This window comes from Manis javanica, chromosome 10, assembly GCF_040802235.1.
Source record: "Manis javanica isolate MJ-LG chromosome 10, MJ_LKY, whole genome shotgun sequence".
Lineage (NCBI taxonomy): Eukaryota > Metazoa > Chordata > Mammalia > Pholidota > Manidae > Manis > Manis javanica.
This window is the reverse complement of record NC_133165.1, coordinates 114,857,186-114,877,931: the sequence shown is the minus strand read 5'-3', so window position 1 is coordinate 114,877,931 and position 20,746 is coordinate 114,857,186. Positions and strand designations below refer to the sequence as shown.

The 20,746-nt window shown below is 58.9% G+C and overlaps 1 protein-coding gene across 8 annotated transcripts in view; it reads right to left on the bottom strand.

Moving 5' to 3' along the window:
• Positions 1-200: 200 nt before the first annotated feature.
• PRR5 (proline rich 5) overlaps positions 201-20,746 on the bottom strand; it is a 46,533-nt gene continuing 25,987 nt past the window's right edge. For 4 of the 8 annotated variants that reach the window (XM_073214015.1, XM_073214017.1, XM_073214014.1 and 1 more), the window contains 7 exons: positions 16,327-16,407; positions 11,569-11,617; positions 10,308-10,365; positions 5,909-6,000; positions 5,309-5,449; positions 2,376-2,511; positions 201-1,131 (listed from right to left, as the gene is read on the bottom strand). In XM_073214015.1, coding sequence (XP_073070116.1) covers positions 662-1,131; positions 2,376-2,511; positions 5,309-5,449; positions 5,909-6,000; positions 10,308-10,365; positions 11,569-11,617; positions 16,327-16,407 — 1,027 coding nt within the window. In that variant the 3' untranslated portion in view covers positions 201-661. Of the gene's footprint in view, positions 1,132-2,375; positions 2,512-5,308; positions 5,450-5,908; positions 6,001-10,307; positions 10,366-11,568; positions 11,618-11,914; positions 11,940-11,959; positions 12,561-16,326; positions 16,408-20,746 lie in introns of those variants that run through there. The other 4 variants (XM_037006798.2, XM_073214016.1, XM_017662016.3 and 1 more) reach the window with 4 other exon arrangements.

Below are 20,746 nucleotides of genomic sequence, written 5' to 3'. Positions count from 1 at the left end.
TCCCAGCCACTCAAGAGGCTGTTGGTTTTTCTAACTCCTTCTTCTGGGGTCTCCAGGTTCCTGTCAGGATGGGACAGAGAAACTGGATACCAGGGAGCCACCCACTCTGGGGGGCTGCAAGGAGACCCAGTGGGTGAGGTGACATCTCTGAAGACCCTGAAGGACGTCCCCAGGGTCCGGTGTCACAGACACGAGCTGGGGAGTGGGAAGACAAGCTTTATTCCACCCTCTTCCTGCCCATGGCCACTCCAGAGTGAGGACAGGGTGCTCAGAGGGTCTGGGACAGTCACGCACAGGAGGCCATGCTGGCCCGAGGTGACCGGGGACGGAAAGGCGAGTCTGCTACTGACCCCTGTGGCTGTGGGGCTTGGCCGAGGCACGGGTTCAGTCTCGGTGGGGGTGGATGTTGGAGGGCTGGGCAGGCTGGGGGTGGAGTGAGTGGCCATGCTTGGTCCACACACACACAGCTGACCCGGGCACCTGCTGACCAGCATGAGGCAGGCGGAGCAGCCGACGCACGCCCCAGAGTGGAGAGGTGCTGGGGCCTGGGGCGGCGACGCTTTCTCCAACAGTCAGGAAGGCCAAAGTGGCTGTGACCACCAAGGGACTGGACGGCACAGAGTAGAAAAATTCCTGCAGGCTCAGTAAAAAAGTGAGGCCCTCACACGACGCTCTGCTGGCCCCCTGCCTCCTCGAGCTCAGATGTGCCGGAGCCTCTGCCCTGGCCAAAGTCAATGAAGATCCCTTCGGAATCCGAGTCCACGGATTCCAGGATCTGGTCCACCAGGTTCTCAGGGCTGGAGGAGGGTGGGGAGCTGTAGGCCGGGCCGGGCTCTGGGGACTGGGCTGGGGGGTACAGTCTGCTGGGGCAGGGCCCCAACTTGGGGGCCGGGGAGGGTTTGAAGGCCCCGGTGGGCCCCTGGCTGGGTGTGTCGGCAAAGGCCTGGGGCTCCGAGCACGACGTCATCTCAGAGACCGAGTGCCTTCGGATGCCGGTGCCGCCGCCTGCCGCGCCCTCTGCCTCATGCTCCGCCACAGGGTTCAGCAGCGGCGTGTTGTAGCTCCTGGAACGCACCACCGGGTTCTTGGCCAGGACGTCCCCAGGGCGGGAGCGGCGCAGGAAGTGCTTCTCTGCAGACAGACAGACAGACAGAGCACGTGCCTCGGTTTCCCTGTGGACTGTCAACAGATCTTGACACTTGCTATGCACCAGCACTCTAGGCAGACAGCCCCTGCCTTTGGAGCTGGAGACAAACCCACATGGGTGGGCCACAGGTCAGGCAGCAGCAAGGGTCTGGACATGGGGGCAGACAGCAAAGGGCCCGTCCACTTGAGGCTGGGTGTGGTGAGGGCCCCCGGAGGGTGGGAGCCAGTGGCTGTGAGGGCAAGTTTCAGGCTCACACAGGACCCTGCAGCTCTGCAACGTGACCACCAGGTGGCAGGGATGAGCACAGAGAGTGGCTGGAGGCCTTTCCTGGGGGGCGGTGACAGACCCCTCCTAGCCAGGTAGGGGTCCTGTCGCCCAGAGCCCACAGAGGCTGGGCAGCTCAAGGTTCTCTGGCTGCCAGGCCCAGGCCTGAGCTGAAACACGCCTGGTGGGCACTCTGGATGAGGGGGTGGCTCCCAGGTAGCCCTTATGCCACTGTCCCCTCGGTCCGGGATGCTTTTGCTCCCCTCCTCCAGGCTCTACAGCTCAGCAGCCACCTCCCACCTTGGCCTTCCCTGAGCTCCCACCCGCGGCCCTCGTGTCACCTGGGCACAGGTCACCTTGGGGACTCATCTGGGGATTGGTTACTCATTGATCTGCCTTTCCTGGAGGATAAGAGACCGTATGGGTGGCGCTTCATCTCTGCAATCCCCAGGACCAAGAAAGTGCTGGCACACAGTAGGTGCTCAGTTTCACATTGCTGAATGAACCAGTGGGCTGTCTACTAAAGGAGCAATGTGGCTGGCTTTTGCTGGACATGCCAGGCAGCCCCAGGCAGCCCAGCCACCCCACCCCCACAACCCTGTCCCTCCTGTGGCTCCCCAACAAGCTGGGCATTTGCAAGTGCCACGCTGTCCCTCTCTGGCCAACTCGGGACTTTCAGGATTGAGCACAGATGTGATGTCAGGAGGGCAGAAGCCTCTGTGGGGCTCTCAGGGGGTCATCACCTGCCACTTATGGTCTCTGCTTGCAGGGTCCCCCTCAGCCCTTGAAGGAGGGACCCCTGGACACCTGCTCCATGTCCGGGGCCCAGCATGCAGCAAGGCTGGCAGATGCACAGGACAGGTTTGTTGCATGTTTGAAGAATGAATCCCCGTTAACTCCTTGGTAGAGCTGGATGGGGGCAGTGGTTACCTCACTCCCCACCCAAGACCCAGGGGACCCCTACCTAGGATGCAGGAGTGTGTGAAGGGGCCCTCGCTGGAGTAGAGGCCGTAGGTGCCCAGATAGGGCGACACCACCTTCGGGATCAGCGTCTCCAGGCGCAGGTAGTCCTTGGTCGCGCCCCGGGACTCATGCACCCCCTGCAAGAGGGAGGGAGGCGGGAGGCTCAGCAGGTGGCTGGTTCTCTGCCTCCCAGCAGAGCCGGGCTTAGCTTGAAGGCCGCCACAGTCCTGCCCCTCCCGCGACCCCCTGGGGTCTCTGGCCCCAACAGTGCCCACAGTGACCTCCCTTCCAGCCCTCTGAGTTGGGGCCTCTGAGTCACTCTCCTGCCTCAACACCTCCTGAGGCCGCCTGCCACACCCTGGGCTCTGACACTAGGTTAAGCGCCCTGTGCACTGGCCTCCTAGAGGCTCTGGGGAGTCCTGTGGGACCCTCCAGCTGGCCTCACCAAGAGAGGGCCAGGTTTACTCACCGGGTCCCCGGCCCCTGCCCTCACTCCCTCTGCCATGGGGCACTGCAGCCAGGGACTACTGCCCCCTTGGGGCCAGGCCCAGGTCCAGGCTGGGTAGTCATGGCCTGGCCACGTTAGGGAGCCTCTCCTCCCCCCCCATGGGCTCTAGGCTGTTTCCCCTGCTGGGTCTTGTCCCCCACAAACCCCCTCCCCATCCCTTCTACAGAGATTTGAAGGGCTCTCCCTCTTCTGGTTTCATCAGAGTCACAGCCTAAGGAAAGAAGCTGCCGACAGGCCAGCCTTGGCCTTGCTGACGGTGGGGGGTAAGCCCTGCCCCCCTAGGACCCCCAGCAGAGGGCTGGCACACAGGCCTTTAGTGAGTGCTTGCTGAATGAATGGGATCTGAATGAATGAACGACTGCACGACAGACATCACTCCTGACTTGGCTGTCAGCTGCATAAGGGACAAGATACAGTCAGGTAGGATGTTAAATACTAGTTGAAGATATCAAGAGATCTAAAATCAATAATTGAAATTTACACCTTGGGAAACAAGAAAAACAAGAGCAAATTAAGTCCAAAGTAAGCAGAAGAGAAGAAATAAGAGGAATCAAAGCAGAAATCAATTAAAATGAAAACAGGAAATTGAGAGAAAATCAACAAAACTAAAAGCCGGTTCTTTGGAAAGACCAATACAATACAATCAGCAAGTCTCTAGCCACGCTAACTAGGAAAGAGAGGATATTAACATTTAATACTATCAGAAATTACTAATATCAGAAATGAGAGCAGGTACATCACTACAGACCCCATGGATCCAGCAGTGTTTGGACAAGGGAGGGGGATTCCATGGGCACCCCCATAAGTCATCCAGAGAAACAGGAAGGACCCGCATTTCCCTGGAATTGCCTTCACCTTCAGCAGGAGTGACCTGGATGAGATGGAGCTACTGAGCGGTGCTGGCTGGCTGACAAACTTTGTGTCATTTCACTCCCAGAACCCGTTTACGCCTCTGCTCCCCAGTGCAGTGAGGAAATCAGGGCCCAGGGGCTGCATTATTTGTATGCTGCATTTCAGACACGTGGCTGTCACCCTGGCTACTGGGACCCTGTGAAAAGGAAGCTGACTCTGGGTGAAGCGCAGGGCACATGGTTGGCCCTCAACACACACTGATCAGCAGCTGTGACCTCAGATCCATCTGGGACTTGAAAAAAGCTGGGACAAGGTCATTCAAAATGAGGCCCAGGTTGGGGCGGGGCAACAGCAAAGGGCTGTAGATGCAGACGGCTATGGCACCCACCCACCAGGGGCAACACAATCTGGGGGCATGGAGGCCAAGCCCAGGAAGCTGTGTGAGGCACAGCAGCCACCAGGGGGCAGCACTACCCCCACCCGGTGGCCCACCTGGGTTCCGCTTAGGGATCAAGGTGCCACTGTCTGGCCTCTAAGCCCCAGCCCGTGGCTGCAGGCTCCCAGAGGCACCTCGGTGGGCTTTACATGGATTTCTCCCCATTACCCTCACGGGCTGGGAGGCCCCTTGCTTCACCCCAGCCAGGTCTGACCCAAAATCCCTCCAATCCCAATGGCAAGCCTGGAGGCCCACTGGGATGCTAGGACAACCACCAGCTCCCACCAAATTCAGCCCCCAACCCTCCAAACCTCCACACTCCCCAGCCCCTCCCTTGCTCTAGAATCTTCACTGGCTGTCCTGAGCTCCGGGACCAGCCTAAGAGACCTGAATGTGGTAAGCGGGGGTGGCTTCAGAACCACACACAGGGCTTCGGAGCCTGTAACCCTTGGCTCCTGGCCTTGTTAGCTCCCGACAAACAAGGGCTCTATTTCTCCATCTGCAAAATGGGGAGGCTGACCGTGCCTTCCCTAACCCTGTGACAGTGATCAGACCGTAGGGCGCTGTGCCCACCACAAGTGTTAAGATGCAGCAGTTTGCAGTGGGGCTGCTGGTGGCCCATCAGACCCCTGCCTTGGGCAGCTGCTCAGTGTGGCTGCCAACGGCTCATAGCTGCGCCCTTCCAAAGCTGCCTTTGCAGATGAAAGCTGTCTCCACCGGAAGTGTCTGGAACCAGCATGGGGAGCTGGGGTGGGATGGAGAAGAAAGGCTACCCGCAGCCCCACTACTGACTGGTGAGGGACATAAAAGCCCTGCCCCTGCCCCATGAGGGACAATGATGGTCCTGTTCACATGCCTGGACTCCCCATGGGGTCAGGCTGAGGGTAGCCTTCTCCTGAACCCACATCTTGGTCTAACTCCTTTTGTGCCCCCCACATTTCCCCTTCTTTCTCTCCCATACAGGCTTCTCCTGAGAATAACCTGTAACTCCCCACTGAGAGTCACATGGACCCCATCCTTGTCCTGGGCTCTGCTTCGGGGAAGCCTGGCCTGAGACACCCCTCTGCCCTGAGCCTGGCCTTGTGTCCATGAGCGCCCGAGACACGGGTGAGCAGCGGCTCCACAGGCCCCCCCTCACCTGCAGTACCAGCAGCATCTGTACAATGGCGGGGGGCACACGGGCGTGGGTGCGGGCCAGGGCCTCCTCTAGCTTCACGCTGAGCGTGATGGCATTCCGGAAGTGCAGCAGGGCCAGCTGGCGCACCGACGGCTCCTTGCCCTGCAGACGAAAAACACCGTGCCCCACCCTGCTGCTGTCACATGAGACCCTTGCTCCCCCCAGGGCCCCAGTTCTGAGGCCAGGTATAAGGGAATGGACCCACTGACCCCTGGCCCCCTTCCACCCTGGCATCCTCCCCAGATGACTCGTCCTGAGGAGATGGGGTCCAGTCAGCTCCTCAGATAAAGTCACTCAGGGCTACTGTTACACAAAAGCCCCACTATGTGCTGGGCGCAGCCTACTATGTGCTCCTAGAGCCCTCAGGAGGGAGCTGTCCTTATTTGCATCTTGCAGGTGAGTAAAAGGTTCTGAGAGATCCCGGGAAGTGTCCAGGTGCAGACAGCCTGTAAATGGCAGTGAGGGGCAGGAGGGTTCCCATCCCTGGGCTGGCCGTCTGGAGCCAGCCCACTGTGGAACACCACCGCAGCCCTGGGGCCCCGTAGCTGGAGGGTCACACACCTGCACTGGGTAGAAGATGGCCTGCAGCGTGGGCAGCACGTCGCTGAAGAAGAAATCCCATGTCTCTGCCAGCGAGTCCAGCAGCTTCTGTCCTGTGGGCACACTGCTGTCACGGCTTGTCCCTGATGGGCCTTGGTGGACACATCCCACTCCCCCAGGTGGGGGGGACGCAGGAGCCGAGGGCTGGGCTCTGGGCCTTGGAGGCCCCTCTCACCCCGGTTGGTGTACAGGGTGCTTGAAGCTCTGTGGCCCACTGCCCACTGCTTAATCCCCCCTTTCCTCAGTGTCCCCATTAACCAGAGGGGACAGCAACAGGGCCCCCACCCCAGAACTGGTGGGATGAAATGAGACCACGCAAGCCCTGGAGCAGAGGGAGTCTGGGAAGGGTGCTGCCGGCTCCCTGCACAGCCAGAACACATGCCAGACCTGCACAGTGCGTCCCCTGGGGGTTTTAGCCCCACAGCCTTGTCCCGTCCGATTGGCCTACGGACCTTGCCAAGCAGGCGAGAAATCCATCCGCCCAGGCATCCACCCTTCCTTCCTCTTTTCCCCTGTCTGTCCACCTGTCCATTTACAGAGCACCTACAGGCACCCAGGTGATCACAAAGAGCCCCAGTCCCACTACATGACAGGGAAGCAAGACACTGAGTGGTGTCTCCGAGAACCATGGTGAGCAGTGACGAAGAGACAGCCTCCAAGAGGTTCAGGTCTCTTCCTCAAGGGCCTGGGTCACCACCCCAGGCTACTGGAGGTGGGATCTGGGGAGCCAGGGAGGGCTTCCCGGAGGAGGTGCTGCCAAGGTGATTAGGAGGATGGGTTTGCCAAGGTGACCAACGTCCTTGGAGTGTGAACCCCAAAGGTAGGTGTGTGGAAAGCAGGCGTTTGGATAAGCTTTACGGGCATTTCTGCCGGCCCTGGTGATGCAGCGCCATCCTGAGGGTGGACAGTCGTGGAGGATGGGGACAGCTGAGTGTCCCCAGGCTGGCTCTGGGCTCCCCCAGGAAACGCAAAGTGCTGAACCCTCAGCCCTTCTGCCCGGAATGAGCGGATACAAGGGTGCTGGGTCAGGGATAAGGAGACCCTGGTATGTGTCACCAAGGCTTCTACTGCTTGGTGGGACCCCCACCTGGAAGCCAGGCTAGTAAATGGCTGGAGAAAAAGGGGACATGGTAGAGGTCTCTGGGTGAGGGCAGGGAGAGGGGAACACACTGGCCTGCTGGCTTCCCTGTGTGCTTCTCATGCAGGACCACCTAGGGCTTTCCATGGGAACAGGGCCTGATGGGGGTCTCAGCCCCTTCTCACTTTCCTTGGGCTCTGGGCCCACGCTCCCGGCACCTGTAAACCCCCCAGGTCTATGTAGGTGCTGGGGCTTAGGGAGGGGACTCGGGTTGGGGGTCTGGGAAGCCTGTCTGGCAAAGAGGGGGGCCCAGCCTCCGTGCATAGCCTGTTTGCTGGCATTGGGGTTCCCTGCCCAGTGGCCAGACCCTGATCCTCCAGGGGGGCCCACACCTGGCTCAGCAGAAGCAGGATGGGTGGGTGCTCACCACCCTCGGGGCTCTGTCTGCACACAAAGATCCTTCAGTTCCCAGCCACCACCAGCAAAAAGAAAGACGGCTCAGTTCCCAGGGCCAGCCGTGGGGTGGCTCCGAGCGCAGGCCGCCCTCCCGCCCACGGGGTGGAAACGCGGCAGGAAGCAGATGCTGTACAGAGCCGGGCCCACCAGAGCCCCACGCTGACCAGGGCCAGGGGGCACACCTGACCCACCAGCCAGGTTCTCTGCAGGGTACTGGTCTGGGGGAACCGGGGGTGGGCAGGGTTACACAGTTAGGCGGCACAGCACCGAAGCCCCGTCCTGCTTCGCTGTGGGACCCCAGGGATGTCCCACAACCTGAGCCTCAGTGTGGCTCTCGGTAAAATGGGTGTGACAAAGGCCCTTGTGCGCACAGGGCTGAAAGCTGCCATGTGGGTGCTGGTTGCTGGCAAGATGCCCAGTGGGCCTGTCTGTGTCCACTGTGCCCACGTGGCAGGACCCAGGCAGTGACCGTGGCCCCAGGCTGGGTCTCCCTCGGGGGCAGGTCTGTCTGTCTGCCTTACTCAGCCCAAGTGAGCTAAGGGCTGACCGTGCAGGCACCAGAGATGGGAAGGAGCCCAGCTGATCACGGCTCATGTCCCACCAGGCCTGGGGAGAGCCAAGGACAGTGACGACCGCAGGGTCTGGCTGCTGAGGGCCTCCTCTGCTGCAGCCGGGACCCCCACCAGCTGTCTCGCCGAGACCAGCAAACCACGGCCTTGGAGGCGGTCCTGGGAGGGCAGGGCAGCTCCACCTCCAGGCTGGCCTCCAGGCTTCACATTTCCAGGAACTGCTCTACTCAGGACCTGATGTCCTCCTGAATAGACCTACTCGAGGGCCACCACCTCTGTGCAGCCCTCCCTGACTGTCAAGGTGGAACTAATTTTTTCTTCCCTAGGGCCTCCCTCTGCCCTGACATTCATCACACTGGTCCCTCACTATCTGGTCCACACCTGTCCTCAACTGAGCTATCAGCCCCTGCTGGGCAGGGCCTGGATCTCCATCTCCAGGTCCCCAGAGGCCACCTGAGGCCTAATCTGTACTGAGCACATGGATGGAGCCCATCCCACCTACTCTGCTGAGATGGGGACACTGAGGCCAGAGGGAAACAGTAGGTCTTTGGCCAGATGGGACTGGAAACTGGGCCCTTTGGTATCCAGCCTGGGGCTCCCTGCCTGTCCCTGAGGCCAGGGGAGGCTGTTTAGGGTTGGCACCTACTGGGTGGCCTGCAGACACAGCTGCTGTCGGCAAGACCCCACCAAGCTGCACAAAGCTCCCTTCTCCAGCGATCCCAGCTCCTGGGGCCAGAGCTGGTGGGAGGCAAGGCCCACTGGAATGTGCAGAGTCAGGACTGGGGTGCAGAAGGGCATCCCTACCAGGCCCAAACGCTCCCTGCTGGGCCTGCTGGCCTAGGTGCTGCCTCCTTCAGGAAGCCTTCCCAGACCCTCGGAGGCGCATGCCTCCCCACGCCCATGCCCGTGGTTCTCCGAGCCCTTCTCGGGCTCCCGCCTCAGATGCTCCCGCTGATACATGCAGAAGGGGTGCAAAAGGAACAGGGGACATGCGGTTCTGAGTTCATGCAGAGCATGCCAGGCTACCAGGCCCGTCCCCTCTGTGAAATGGGCTGAAAGTCCTTCCTTCCTGGGTCGTAGTGAGGACTGAAAGAGGAACTTGGAGCAGCAGAGAGAAGCACGCAGGTCAGGAGCTAGGCTGCTACATAGCAGCCCTGCGGCCTGGGAAAGCTACTGAACCCTCTGTGCCTTGGTTTCCCCATATGTTCAGTGGCTACAACGATGCGACCTCCTTTACAGAGTTGTTGGGGGATCCAACCAGTTAGTGGATGGAAACACTCAGGACAACCTGGTGCTGAGCAAGCACAGGCCCGGTGCCTATGAACGTCCAAGGAGCCTGAACCCAGCACAGGGCCGGCAAACAGCAGGCACCTGGTAAAGGCGCTCTGGTTTGAGCTGGTCCTTCCCATAATTCCTTGTCCCTACTCCGATCCACGCCTGCAGAGAGGTGCTCACTATGGTCCCCAGGACTTTTGGTTCTGGGAGTGCCAGGACCTGGAGGAGGAACGGTGGTTGGTCTGGACTCTCCCATAATTGCTGAGGCCTGCACCAGGCAGCGGCCCCGCTGGGCCTCTAGAAGGGCATGTGTGTGCTGGAATCATGTGACCTGGGCTTGGACCCGCCGCCACGCCTCACCCGCAGTGTGGCCGTGGACAAATCGCCTATCACTGTGCTGCTGTGCCACGGGAACAATGACTGGAGACCTCACAGGGTGGGTGTGAGCACCAAAGGAGAAATCTGGCCTGGAATGCCCAGGGCCAACGTGGGCCCCAAACCCACGCGGGTGGCAGATTCCTGCTCCAGCCCTTCCCTTGGGAGGATCAGGGTGACCCTGGCCCCGCACCAGCTCGCCAGTCCTCAGAGGTCCTGATGGGCTTGTCCCAGGCTGCTGGGACGGGCTCCCAGGGGCCAGAAGGCTGTGGGCAGGGAGGTGGAGCAGGGCTTTCTCCCTGACTTTTCTGGCTCCCCGGGGCTCTAGCAAGCTGGGGGGGGCAGATGCTCTCCCCAGCAAGTTCCCCTCCTTGGGCCAGACCCCAGGCCTCAGCCCTGCCACCCCTCAGGCATCATTTCTGCCCCTTCTGAGCCCTCCAGCCAGGAAAGCCACACCACCCACCCAGAGCCCCTGGCAAGGCAGGCATGCCATGGTTCCCAGTGGCACACCCTCAGTGCCACTGCCCTGCAGCACTAGCCACTGTGCCCAGTCGCCATGCCAGCAAGCAGTACGGCCCGCGCGCATCCCAGCCATGGCTGCACTCACCCTCGTAGAAGCGGATCTTGTCCCGCAGGATCACCATGCCCTTTGTCAGCAGCTGGTTCTGAAAGGCACCAGACACCCCATCACGGACCGCGGGAGGCCCTGGCAGGTAGCGCCCCCAGAGTGCACCCGCAAGCAGCTGAGGCCCAGAGGGGAGGGGGCTCACTGACAGCCCACAGCCGGCCTGCTGCAGAGCTTGACCCTCAGCTTGCCCCGGAGGACAAAACTGACCCCATGGGCTGAGCCAGCTGGTGGCTGCCTGCACATCCCACAAATGAGGGGCCTGGTGACCGACGGCCTGGCTGTGACCCACTGTCACTAACGTGAGGTTCAAACTGCAGGGGCCCTGTGTACGTTGCCCTGGCATCTTGGCTGAGGAGGACACCATGGAGTCCCAGCACCACTGACAGGAGCCGAAAGGTGGAAATAACCTCATTCCCACCAACAGGCAAGTGGACAAAGCGGTGTATGGAGGAGAGGGAATATCACTCAGGTGTAAAAAGGAATGAAGCACTGACATGCACCACACGTGGGTGGGTCTCTAACACTGCTCAGTGGGCGCAGCCAGCTGCAAAGGCCATGTGGAGCAGGATTCCACATGACGAATGCCTAGACCATGCAAATCCACGGGCATGAACCCAGACTGGCAGCTGCCTGGGGCTGGGGGAGGGAAGCTGAGGGTGTCTCCTAGTGGATGAGAAGTTCTGGAATTAGTGGTGGTGGCTAGTCAACTGTATGAACACACTAAATGCCACCACGCCGCATGCCTTGAGTGGGTACACTGTCTGTGAATTATACCTCAGTGAAGCTGTTCAATTAAAGACTAACCCTACCCCATGGGGAGTGAGGACCCCAGCCCTTCTTGCTCTCCTGGGGCAGAGTGGGCACCATCCGAGCCGGCACCAGGATGCCCCTTGCTGGCTAGGGCCTCGGTGGGCAGTTCCCATGTGCTCATGGACTTCGCAGGCCTGCTGACCACATGGGGTGTAATGAACATGAGGTGCTGAAATGCCCAAGACAAGGGACTTCGGCAATGCTGACACCATGCTACCACTGTCACTGCCACCAACAGGCACTGGAGCCGGGCAGATGACCCAACCCGGACGTCGGGGAGCTGCTACTGACACTCCAGGAGGAGGTGGACTAATCACGAAACTAACCCTGAATTTGCCCCATGCCAGGTGCAGCACTAAGACGTCACCTGCATCTTACCATTAACCTTCAGGAAGTTAGCCCAGCCTGGCTGCAGAGCAGAGACACCCACCTGCAGGTACTCTGTGAAGAAGGACCCCAGCTCTGTCTTCAGCAGCTGTCTGTGGGTGGGAGGGGAGAGGAGAGTGAGGGAGGGCAGGAATCAGAGACCGCGGGCAGGCTGGAGGTGGGGGCAGGGGCGCCTGGGCAGCGGGAGGCCCACCGCTCAGCGCACCCTGAGGGCAGGCCCGGCCCACCAGCCCAGGGCTGCAGGGGCCTGGGCAGGCCACAAAATTCTGAGGCCAGCTGCTGTGGCCCACCAGGCACCTGGCTCCCCATCCCCCACCTCCCTGAAGGGCCCTTAGGGAAGAGGGCCACAGGTGCCTCAAGGGTGCCCAGGGCTGGGCCTCCAACACCACCTGCCCAAATCCCAGGCTGGCGCACGCCCGAGGCTGGCTCCTCACTTTCCTCCTGCAGGTGTTGCCTGCAGCTTCCGCAGGTGAGGCAAGACAGGCTCAGAGAGGTCAAGTGACCTGTCCATGGCCACACAGGACGCACCGAGTTAGGACCTGGCCCTTGTCCTTGGTATTCGTGTGGACATTTCCTTGTCCTGCGCACCACCAGGGGCAGATGGAATGGTGGCTGTCATATTCCAGACTGACCGCAGACCCAAACGGCTCGGGCATTCCTCGCGTTCTTTATGTTCTGTATCAAAAGCCTCCATCAGGAACGGACCCTGGATTACAGGCGGTCTTCTGCATGGCTCTGGTAGTTACCATGATTTGCCAGCCTCCCAACAACATGGCTCAAATTTCATTTATCAGGCGTAAGAACTGTGGGCAGTTCCACAAACCACGATCTCTGCTGCCGGCTCTCCAGCCCACAGGTCCTCACATGGATAACAGAGGGGCACAGGATTGGCAGCCGATCCCGTCACTCCTTTGAAAGACAGTCTGTGACCGGCCCGTGTCATCCTTCTGCGCGGACAGCAAAGCTTCGGTCCTCATCCTCCTTGCGAAAACCTCACGTGACACTTCATAGACATGAGGAAGCGCGAAAGAGGAACTGGCCAAAAACATGGAAGTGCACCAGATAAGTGAAAGTGGTATGCTGGCCAGGCAAGCTCTGTGCAACCTACTTGGAAGGTTTTTACCAAGAAATGAAGCACTTCTCCGTGTTTCTAATGTTTTAAAAGTGTACTAGACACCTAACTCATTTAACTAGTGTTTTAATTTCCCTATATATTTTTAACCACAGTCACAGAGCTTTAAATATTTTTAACACAAGTTTTTAAAGATCATGGAACAATCGTGATTTCCCCTATTGATTAATGAGATCACTTTGCAGCTCTGGGGCACATTTTCAGGGCCTTGGGATGCCGGGCAGAGAGGGACTGGTTGTATTTTTTTTTTAAAAAACAACACATTGAAGAAAAAAACCCAAAAAGCCTTGCCTCTGCAGGCTGCCCCCAGGAGTCAGGGGGGAACAGTCACCAGCTCCTGCCCCAACCAGCTTGCTCAATGTTGGAGCTGAGCCCATGTGGCCCTCGGAACCCACAGTCCTCAGTCTGAGGCCAACCGAGGAGCTGCTGCTGAGAGATGGGCCACCCCAGACAGACGCCCTGGCAGCAGCGTGTGGTGTCAGGATGGGCACAAGAAGGCAGAAGGCAGAGAAGCCTGGGCCACTGAGCACAGGGACAGTGGCCTTTCCCAGCTGATCTCGACCCAGGGTGACTGGAGGCCTGGTTCAGTTTAAGAAGTTGGGCACTGCACGGGCAATGCCATCTGGAACAATCATGGTGACAAGATGTGTGGGTCCTTGTGCAGGTGCCCTCTGTGCCCCAGAGTGACTTATTATCTAAGGTTTTTCTTTATCTGGAAAAACTATATTGCAAAGTGTGTCTGTTTCTGCACCTAGGAAGAAAGGTGGTCAAAAGAATGGATCAAGAAAGAGAGCTAGACATGTAAGTGTACATTAATGATACCAAGAAAAAAAAAAAGATTGAGAAAAAAAGAGAGCTAGATTGCAGGCTGGACTTCATCCAAATCAAACCCCGGTGTTTGAAAAGAGAAAGTGAAAAGACAACTCCTGGGACAGGAGAAAAGAATCTGGGTAGAGTCTAGATTCTGAATATATAAAGAAATCTTAACATTAAAAAATGGGCTAAGGGTCTAACAGATACTTCTCCAAGGATGACACACAAGTGGCCAATAAACATATGAGAAGATGCTTGGCATCACTAGTCGTCAGGGAAGTGCAAATCAAACCACAGGATGGCACTTCACACCCACTAATAATGTTAAGAGTGAAAAAAAAAAGGAAAATAACCAGTATTGGTGAGCATGGGGGGTAATGGCAATCTCATTCACAGCTGGTGGGAGTGTAAAACGGTGCAACCACCATAAAAGTTGAGCAGCTCCTCAAAAGGCTAAACGTACAGTCATGTTAAGACCCAGCAATTCCGCCCCCAGGGATATGCCCAAGGGGGATGAATACCCCTTCATGCAGCTCTCATATGCGCGTGGTTGCAGCACATTAGTCGCCAGGGCCAAAAGGTGGAAACCCAAACCTCCACCAACAGATGAATGTATAAACACAACGGCACGGTGGCAGGATACCTGGCCACAAAAAGAAACAAAGGACTGATACACATGCCAACACGGGTGGACCTTGAAAGTGATGTGAAATAAGACAGGCACAAAGGCCTGATGGTGTGACAGGCATATAATGTGTGATGCCACTGGCATGAAATGTTCAGATTAGGCAAATCCACAGAGATAGAAAATTGACTGGTTAGCCCCCCGAGGCTGGGGGACTGGGGTGGACAGTGACGACAATGCTCCGGAATTAAATAGGTTGCACCATCCTATGAATGTGGTCAAAACCACTGGGTTTTACATTTTAAAGGGTGAATTACATCTCAAAAAATTTATATATCTAATGGGAGATAAGAGAGTGACAGCCAGACACCAGGGTCCTGTTATTATCCTCTGTCTGAGGACTTGGGCACGCCCGGGCACAGCCGAGGGGCACCCCTGGAATCTCGCTCGCCAGCAGGAGAACCAAGGGGAACATCTGGGTAACGGGGCAGCTGGTGGCTCCAGTCAGGAGGCTCTCTCGTGGGAGCAAAGCTGATGACTAATCACGGATTTAATGTGTAATTACGTTCACTTAATGTGGCCACATGACGGAGAAGGGCTGGGCGGGGGCAGAGCTGAGGCACCCACAGGCCCTGGAGTCCCAGGCCCATGAAGCAGCCCTGTGCCCTCTCCAAGCCTCAGTTTCCTATCTATAAAATAAATGCTCCATTTTAAGGTGCCCACTCTCCTCAAGGCTGCAGTGAAATTTAAGGCACAGAAAGCTCGTGGCACAGGCTGGCACAGAGCAGCCTCCACAGAAAGACAGTTCCTGCTAAGTGATTCCTGGCATTTCATTTTCAATGGGCTAAAAAGAAGTTGCCCCAAATAACCCAACTGCCTGGAACTCCATGTCTCATGACACCCTGGACTCTACCTGTTTCTTGGATAAGGATTCTGGGGCTGGCGAAGGGGGCCTGGTGCCCAGGGAAACTTCTCTGCTCTCCCTGCGCCACTCCAGCACACCGTCCTGAGAGAGGCTGCCTGCTCTGAGCCAGCCCCTAAGGGCTAGGGACAGGGACGGAGACTAGTGCTACAGTCCCCATGGAGAGGAGGCAGCCAAGAGCCAGACAATCGCCACCACTGTTTGTGCCCCTGTAGGGGAAAGACGCACAATTGCTGGGCGCTGTGTTGAGCGCTCTGTCCATGCATTTAGAAATATTTCCTTTTTTGTTGTTGAGATGTCCAGCAGATTTTTTTAGGCTACCTACAAACTCCTGTTTCCCTAAGAAGAGACATATTAGGAAAATAGGGCTCCTGGGCCCCACTTCTAGGCAGCCAGACGAACCAGGGTAAAGCTGGACTCCAGGACAGGTTGCACATGCTTGACCTGCGAGGGGCAAAAACTCCTGCTGTGCAACCCCAGCCAGACCCTTGCCCTCCCCAGGCCTGTTCGCCTGTCTGGAAGGGCCCTTCCTGCCCTGCCACACTGGGGTGGAGTGTTCTTCATGAAAATCTGATCTCTGTCTTGATTTCTCTTTTATTCCTGCCTTGACCTGACAAGGTGGTTTACTGCCCATTTGCCCAGATATTCTTCTGCAACAAGGACAGGGGAGCACAGGCCAGGGTGGGAGAGAAAGCACAGAGAAACAAGGCCTGTTTGCAGCAGCTGTGTGACCCCTGGCAAGTCTCTTGATCTCTCTGAACTTCGACCTCTTCCACTACCAAGCCAGACTACCATGCTGGCCTTGCGGACTCCCTGAAGAGGCCGGCGGCGCCTACTCAGAGGTGGCCCTGCAGTGCCAGGCCATCCTGCGCTCCTCCACCAAAGCTCATTTCTTGGCTATTCACAGGAAATGAGGAGCGTACGGCTGGGCTGTAATTGCTTTTCCAGGAGTGACACTCCCGTCATTAGGCAGGTGGGTCCTTCCTCTTTAACAGAGTAAATATCCTTCGTGATGCTCAACACCAGCAGGGAATGTGGGTGTCACCTTGAGCCACTGTCCAAGTCCCACCCCGTCTCCCCGAAAAGGAGTCCTTGGGAGAGGTGGGGCTGAAGGCCTCTGGCCTGGAAGCCACGTAACCAGGGCCTGCGACCAAGGTCCACAATGTGGCCTGGTGGTCACTGCCTACCGTGGCTCTAAGGGTGGACCCTCAGGCGTGGCTGGTGGACTGGGGCCTTGCTGGGCCTCCCCCTCGGGTGCAGGCCCCTCTATCCCCCCACTCACAGACCCCAGATGGAGGTGGCCACTTACCGGACACCTTCGTTGAGGCTGAAAAGTTCATGGTCGGGCAGCCCCTTGCGCTGGAAGACAGCGATGACCCCGTTGTGGATGCTGTAGTCAGGGAGAGGAGTGTTGTCCAGAGGCCCCTGAGACCCCTCCTCGCCCTCCCAGGCCTCCCTTCCTCCTTTCCTCTCCCAGCAGCCCCTCCAAGGACAGAGCAGGTCCTTTCTCTTAGAAGACCATGGATGCAGAAGTTGGCCATCCCCATGGGACCCAGTCTTGACCTCAAGATCCTGCACCTCCAGCCCTGGATCACCAGGCACCTCCCAATTACCTCTCTAGGGCGCCCTGTGTACCCCATGCACACTCTTTCCCTTCCCATGTTCTTGAACCCTCCAGGCCCAGGCCAGAAATTAGGGGCCACCCTTTGATCACCCATCCTGCACCCAACATAGCCAAGTCTGTCGGACTCCCCATGGGTGTCAAGGTGCCCCAAGCTGGCCTTGCTGTACCCAGCCCCACTGGGGAGGCTGCCTCTGGCCACAGGGCCTTTGCACATGTCCTTTCTCTGCTTGATAACCTCCCCCAGTTTCATATCTGCTTCCCACAGACCACAAGTCCTGGCCAGCTTTTACGGCACTGGTCAGTGTGTAACCACACATTTATGCGTGATTTGTTTCATTAACTTGTTTCCACCACTACCTATAAACCTCAAGAGCACAGGGCCCTGTGTTGTTCATGATTGTATGCACAGTGCCTGGCTCAAAGAAGCTTGGTAGGCATCTGGTAGCATTCAACCTTGACCCATGCCCTCCAACGCCAATCAGCCCTAAAGTTCTTCTGACCCAGTTCCACCTCCTGGACCTCCCTGCCTCATCCTCCTCTCCCTCCCAGCCCAGGGCCCTCCCCGATCTCCTAGACCTCTGATTTTACCCCACGCATCCCGTCACTTCCCTGCCCAGGCCTTCTGGGGTGGCTACTGCCCTGTAGGTACAGCCCAAGGCTTGGACGTGGCACCAGGCTGGGCCAGAACAGCCCCTCTGGGCACTCAGGGGCATTTGGCACTGCAGTCTCAGACCCTCCTGGGGGCCACATCTCTGGGTCTTTGTACCCACAGTCCCTCTCCCCTACCTTGAAGGCCCTTTTTTCCTGTCTACCAAGCAAGCAGCTATTCATTTATTGAAACCTCAGCTCAGAAGCCACTGCCTCCAAGAAGCCCTCCTGACCCCTGCCCTTCCTGTGCAGACTTGTGTCCTGGCATTATGCTGACTTACTTTCCTGTTAGTCCCCCCACCAGCTGCAGGCTCCCCGGCGTGAGACAGGTCTGGGTGGCACCACTGCCCTCCACCTAGAACCCAGTCACCACCCAGAAACACAGACCAGCTGCTGTGATTCTCAGTGTGGAGGGGACTGCTGGACACATGCTACTGTTAGCGTCCTAGAACCGGCAGTGGCCTCCGCGCCAAGCTCCCGTGGCCCTCACCTGCCTTCAGTAGCTCCACCCTTCCCAGCAATGTGGGCTGGCCACCCACTCTGCAAAGGAAGACACTGAGGTGCATTGAGGTCAAGTCCCCTGCGGGAGGCCACAGAACTTGCCCAGCTGCCCCCTCTCCCTACACAGAGCCAGGGTGGAGCAGAGCCCCACATCCCAGGTGGGTGAGGGAGGCTCCAAGCAGCGGACGACCCTACGTCCCACAGCTAGTCCCGGCCCGCCTGGGAACCAGCTCTGCCCAGGAGCTATCTCACCACGCTCAGCGAGCACGCTGGCCTTCGGCACCTGACCTGTGGCACCCGACTATGCCGGCCCAGTGTCGGAATGCTGCGTTATTTGCATGTCCAGGCACACACGGACTCTGACATCTGTGTCCTGTCTCCATACAGGGATCGTGAGTGTGTCCACCCCAGCCTGCTGTAAGGATGAAATGCCCTGCCAGGGGGTCATGGCCAGGGCCATGCTCACCTCTGTGAGAAACCCTGTGGACCCAGCCCCACGACCGTGGCTCCTTGTTTACAGACTACAAAAAGAAAAAAATCTGACGGGGAGTCTAATGGCCACCAGGAGGCCAGCTGTCCTGCGGCAGCTGCCACCCTGGCATCCCAACAGCTGGAAACTAACGCCCAGCCCTGTGGGGGCTGGTGGCGGGGGTGGCTTGGTGAACAGCACAGGGGGTCAGCTCACCCAGTGTGAGTGACCTGCCAGGAAAGCCTGGGGATGTGGCAGTCCTTTCTGATCACCGCCCCGGGCCACCATCAGGCAGAAGGGACAGCCCATCTGCAGGTCAGGGGTCAGGGCCCTGTGTCACCCTGCACTGCCTCGGGGCCTTCATCCTGGCTGCTGCCTCCCCCAACCATCCCTGACCCCCAGGAGGTCAGGTGTCTGCTCCCTCACACCTATGTCCCTGGGCGTATCTGACCATGTGACCAGTCTTCCCTCTGGGGAGGGGAGGTCTATCTGGCCCACTCTTCAGCCCCTCTCCCCCAGCCTGGCCTGCACTGGGGCTGCACAGGGCATCGCCCTATGAGGGTGTGTCCGCGAGCTAACACCCTTGGGTTCTGTCACCTCCCGTATCTGGGCAGCGCCCCACCCGGCCCAGGGGACGCCCTGGAGTTCTAGGCACACCCTGCCCACCCCAGCCTCCTGCCCCGGGGGCTCTGTTCTTGGCTGCCTGCCTTGGCCAAGTGCCCTGACCCTCTGAGCCTCAGCTTCCCCCTCCATACAACGGATTCAAGATTACAGCTCCTGGAAGAAGACAGTGCCGGGCAGGGCCCGGGGTTAGGCTGTCACAGCGTCTGCAGCAGTGACTCCGAGGCGGGCGAGTGGTGCGCCCCAAGGCATCCGCACAGCTCAGCCATCTGCTCTGCGGTTTTCTCAGTGTCTTCCTTCTAACCACCATGAGGGTGGGTGGCTACAGCTCAGGTCACAGAAGGAAACCTGGGGCTTGGAGGAGCCAGGGAGGTGCCTAGTCACTCCACCTGATACTGGGCAGAACCGGAGCCTGGGCTGCAGGTCCCCCACCCACCACGGCTGCCCAGAAATGACCCTGTACCCTGTCTGGATCTGCCAGGGTGGGGGACAGGCAGGGCTGTGCCCTTGCCCTCTCTCCAGCACTAAGGGCTCAAGTTCCCCGTTCTTTCCAAAGTCCAAGTTGGGTAAACAAAAAAACCTTGCTGTCAGCCACTGGGGCAGAGGAAGGGTGGAGAGCAAGAGGCCTCATGTGACTTTCATTCCCCCTGAAATAGAAGTGAAAGCCCAGCTGTCCCAGCCTGGGGCCTCGCAGACCAGGGGAGGGCAGGCCCCAAGCCGGAGGTGCTGGCAGGCGGCCTTCGCGGGTGCCTCTGGGTGAGACCCTAGTGGCGCCACCCCATCACCCCGAGCTGCCTGCCTTCACTGGGCAGGACCAGGACCAAGTCCCAGCGTATCTTGCCTGGGCACTGGGCGGCACGCGGTGAGGGGGAGAGGTGCAGGGACCTTGGAGAGGCTCCAGGGCACCCCCGGCAATGCTGAGGCCTGCTGCCCTGGGTGGTCAAGTTGGTAGGGGAAGGCCTGCGTATAGGGCTCTGGGGGAGCAGCCTGCAGCTGTCGTGGCTCAGGCTGCGGCCCCAAGGGGGGTCTCTGGTCCCCCATCGCCTTTCTCAGTGTTGCCCACCTGTCCACAGAGAAAGCCTGGCCTCTAGTGGGTCAAGTCAGCGCACCTCCCGGGAACCCTAGAGAGGCTGAAGCCCTGGAGACAGGGTCTGGCCCTTCGTAGGCACCTGCCCTGATGTGGATGTGGCCTCCGGAGGACTCGGAGGACAGAGAGGACAGACAGGCTCCTGCCAGGTGGCCTTCCCTGACCCCTAAGTGCTGTGCCCCTGGAGCACCTGGAGCAAGTCCGTCTCCCCCTCTGGTCTCAGTTTTCCTCCCTGTAAGTGAAAGACAGTCATCTCAGCCTTGGGGGTGGGTTTGCGGGGAGTGAGTCACAAGTGTCACGTGCAGGACAGTGTGCTATGACACACGGGAGATACTCTACTCTGCTTGGGGTCTCTGTTCCCACACCTAAAAGGTGGAATGGGTGCTGGACCTCAAGCGGGGCTGCTCCCTCACCGGGCTTCTCCCACTGCTGTCCAGGCCTGGCTTGTCTCAGGTCCCAGCCCCCTGGGAAAGAGTGGGCAGGTGGGCAGGGGAAGGCAGCAGAGCAGGGCTACACTGGGGCCCCACAGTCCCTCGGGGCTCTCCTGCTGCCGGCTGCCCCCAGGGCTGGCCTGTGCCCACCCTGGCTGCCCCCACACCAACTTCAGACAGCCCAGGCCCTAGTCTTCCCTCTGTCCCATCCATCAAAGGGACGGGGAGCTCCCTGAACCCAGGGTTTGGACAGGGCTGGCATGGGGTGGGGTGGGGTGGGTGTGTTCTGCCCTCTGAGGGATGGGGTGCTCTTGGGAGACCCAGGTGCTGAGCACAGTGTGGGGGATG